The sequence below is a fragment of the Limulus polyphemus genome, unplaced genomic scaffold (assembly GCF_000517525.1).
Source record: "Limulus polyphemus unplaced genomic scaffold, Limulus_polyphemus-2.1.2 Scaffold573, whole genome shotgun sequence".
NCBI classification, from domain to species: domain Eukaryota; kingdom Metazoa; phylum Arthropoda; class Merostomata; order Xiphosura; family Limulidae; genus Limulus; species Limulus polyphemus.
This window is the reverse complement of record NW_013666183.1, coordinates 126638-129521: the sequence shown is the minus strand read 5'-3', so window position 1 is coordinate 129521 and position 2884 is coordinate 126638. Positions and strand designations below refer to the sequence as shown.

General features: G+C 32.2%; 1 protein-coding gene across 1 annotated transcript in view; it reads left to right on the top strand.

The window, feature by feature from the left end:
* LOC106459192 overlaps positions 1-2884 on the top strand; it is a 67401-nt gene that overhangs the window by 61866 nt on the left and 2651 nt on the right. Inside the window, exon 12 of the mRNA XM_022385622.1 lies at positions 2625-2697. Within this exon, the coding sequence (XP_022241330.1) occupies positions 2625-2697 (73 nt within the window). The remainder of the gene's footprint in view (positions 1-2624; positions 2698-2884) is intronic.

Here is a 2884-nt window from a genome sequence, read left to right as displayed (position 1 = left end):
ATCAAAGCTATTTCACTTAACCTGAATTATATAATGAAAGTATTGGTGATTACTCAACTTCTGTAGCTAGAGAGGACAACGAATTGACTTTAGGGTACTTTTCCTTGAAGAATAATAAAGGAACCATGAATGTGTGGTATTAGCTGTAAAAGTCACCCAATGCTGTCAATAATCGATTCCTTTAATATTGCTGTTCTTTCAAAACAGTCAATGTAAACTTATGGACCTGTATAAAAGTGAACTCGCTAGAAAAAAATATTTCTAAAAATTAAATATATATACAAAAATTGCAAGGAAATAGCATTATTTCTTTTAGATAACCATATTTAATGGTGAAGTACAACTTACCATAGCAAAGCCTTATATGGTTTTTCACGATACTTTCGTGTTTTTTGTTTTGTTTTGTTTTTATTCATAATTTTCGCGCAAAGCTAAACAAAGGGTTATCTGCGCATAACCTTCGCTAATTCTAGAGGTAAAGCAACTAGTCAATAGCTTAGGCTACTCTTGTCTGGCCAAATAGTGGGATTTGACCGTTATTACTTTAGCAAACCCACAGTCCCAAAATTCGGAGTTGTTTTTTTTTTGTGGCAATGGGTAACACACCATGAACCTTGGGGTTTTAAAGTCCAAGCTCCCTAACCACCAGAGCCCACCCCATCTCTGTCTGACTTTCTTAGATGGCAAGGAATAACTAGATAAAGCAAACTGACAATAGTTTACGTATTGATTAAAGGGGATTTTATATCTGTAGTTTGTAAGGTTCTTTATGTTTGTTTGTTAAACGAGAGATATCTACGTTAGCTGTCCCTAATTTACAAGTAATAGACTCAAAGGAAGGTACCTAATCAACACCACCCATCGCCAATTCTTAGGCTACACTTTACCGACGAAGAATGGAACTGACTGCCATATTACAACGTTTCCACAGCTGAAAGTGTTATATGTAGTTCGTTTTTATAGCTCATGGAAACGGTGTGTCAGCCTTATGTACAGATCGTTCTCGAGGGTCTTGTTATTAATATAACAGCGCTACATATAAATGCTCTTTGTAGTTTCTGATGCTTATATATTTGTGTTATATATGGTAGTTTCAATGCTGTGTAAATAATTCGTTTTGCAGCTCACGAGATGTATCTATAACAGTTCTGCATAATTGGTCGAACCAACTAAAATTGACCATACAGGTCAAAAGGTCGGTTTTTCTTTGGTAGTTTGCCATTGTTTGGGAAATGCAGAGAAAGTGCCTGGAAATAAATCTGTTTATTTAATGCCCCCCACCCCTCCACACGCGGTGGCTCAGCGGTAAGTCTGTAAACTTATTAACGCTAATGATCGGATTTCGATACCCTGGTTGAGAAATGCGCAGGTTACCTTTTGTGTAGTTTTATGCTTAACAACCAAATAAAGCTTTTTGTTGTTGTTGTTACAATTATACTTGTCATAAGACATTAGTGTTAGGCCTATTTCGTTTTAAATCCTTAGGGATTTTCGAGAACTAGAAGAGTATGTGATGATAGTATTCAAACAGTGCTATATATTTGTCACATCCGTTGCAGACTACGTGTTACGCTCAATCCAGTTTTTGCATTTATTATTAACTGGAACTTTCAGGCATTTTTGTAATAATATGCTCCTTTCAGTTTTTTTAGGTTTTAGTTGTTTTTTTATTTACGATAGCTTTAAATATTTCAAGTATTTCAACATTTGAAGATTTCTCTTTGGTTAGTTTAAACTTACTTTCACACTTTTGAAGACGTGTACTTGAATAGTTTAAGCTGATTTTAACATTTGTGAAGGTTTATATTTGGTTACTTTAATTTAATTTTAACACTTGTAAAGAATTCTCTTTGGTTTGTTTAAACTTACTTTCACACTTTTGAAGACGTGTATTTGAATAGTTTAAGCTGATTTTAACATTTGTGAAGGTTTATATTTGGTTACTTTAATTTAATTTTAACACTTGTAAAAAATTCTCTTTGGTTAGTTTAAATTAATTTTAACACTTCTGAAGACTTGTATTTTGATAATTCAAACCAATTTAAAAACCAGTGAAGGTTTCTCTTTGGTTAGTTTAAACCAATTTTACCTCCTACGCATATATATTTCTTTTATTAGTTTAATTAATTTTGACACTTGTAAAGATTTATCTTTAGTTAATTAAAAGTTCATTTAACACTTGTGAACATTTCTTTTTGGTTGGCTACATGAATATTAATGGTTATAATGTTTATGATAATTTTGGTTATATTTGATATTTACACTAACGAAGAATATTTTGCAAAGTTGGTTCAATTTTAGGTAACTTGGGACTAACATAAGTACCTAAACTAGTCGAATCTCATAAGATGTTATTGGGTTTATAGCCATAAATATTCTGAACAGTATCTTACTCATTATGGGCTTCAGTTTTCTTGTGAATTTAAGATTTAAGTGCTTCTGGTAACAGTATTAGATATAGTATGTTTTCATTAATGTATAGTTACCTTTAAGTTTGGATCCACTAAGCTTATTTTGGATCAGAAATTCTTATTAAATATTATATATATATATATATTTTTCCTTCTCGTTGCTCATGGTATTAATATATCAGTGTTCTAAAACTGGTGTTTCTAACTCCACAGCTACGAAAGCAAGAAGCCGTAGTTCAGTTTCTTAAAAATGAAAACCAAAAACTTCAAAGTAAACTCCAAAAAGGTATGTTGTACTCATGTCTGTTTCTTTCTTGTTACGTATTTTTCAAATAGTCGATTGTAAAACAGCAATATCAGCGCAAGTAAAAGCTTTATCTTGATATAAAGATCTTTAGAGAGAGAGAGAGAGAGAGAGAGAGAGAGAGAGAGAGAGAGTCGCAAAACACAAATTTGTTTTCATCGTTCAAAGA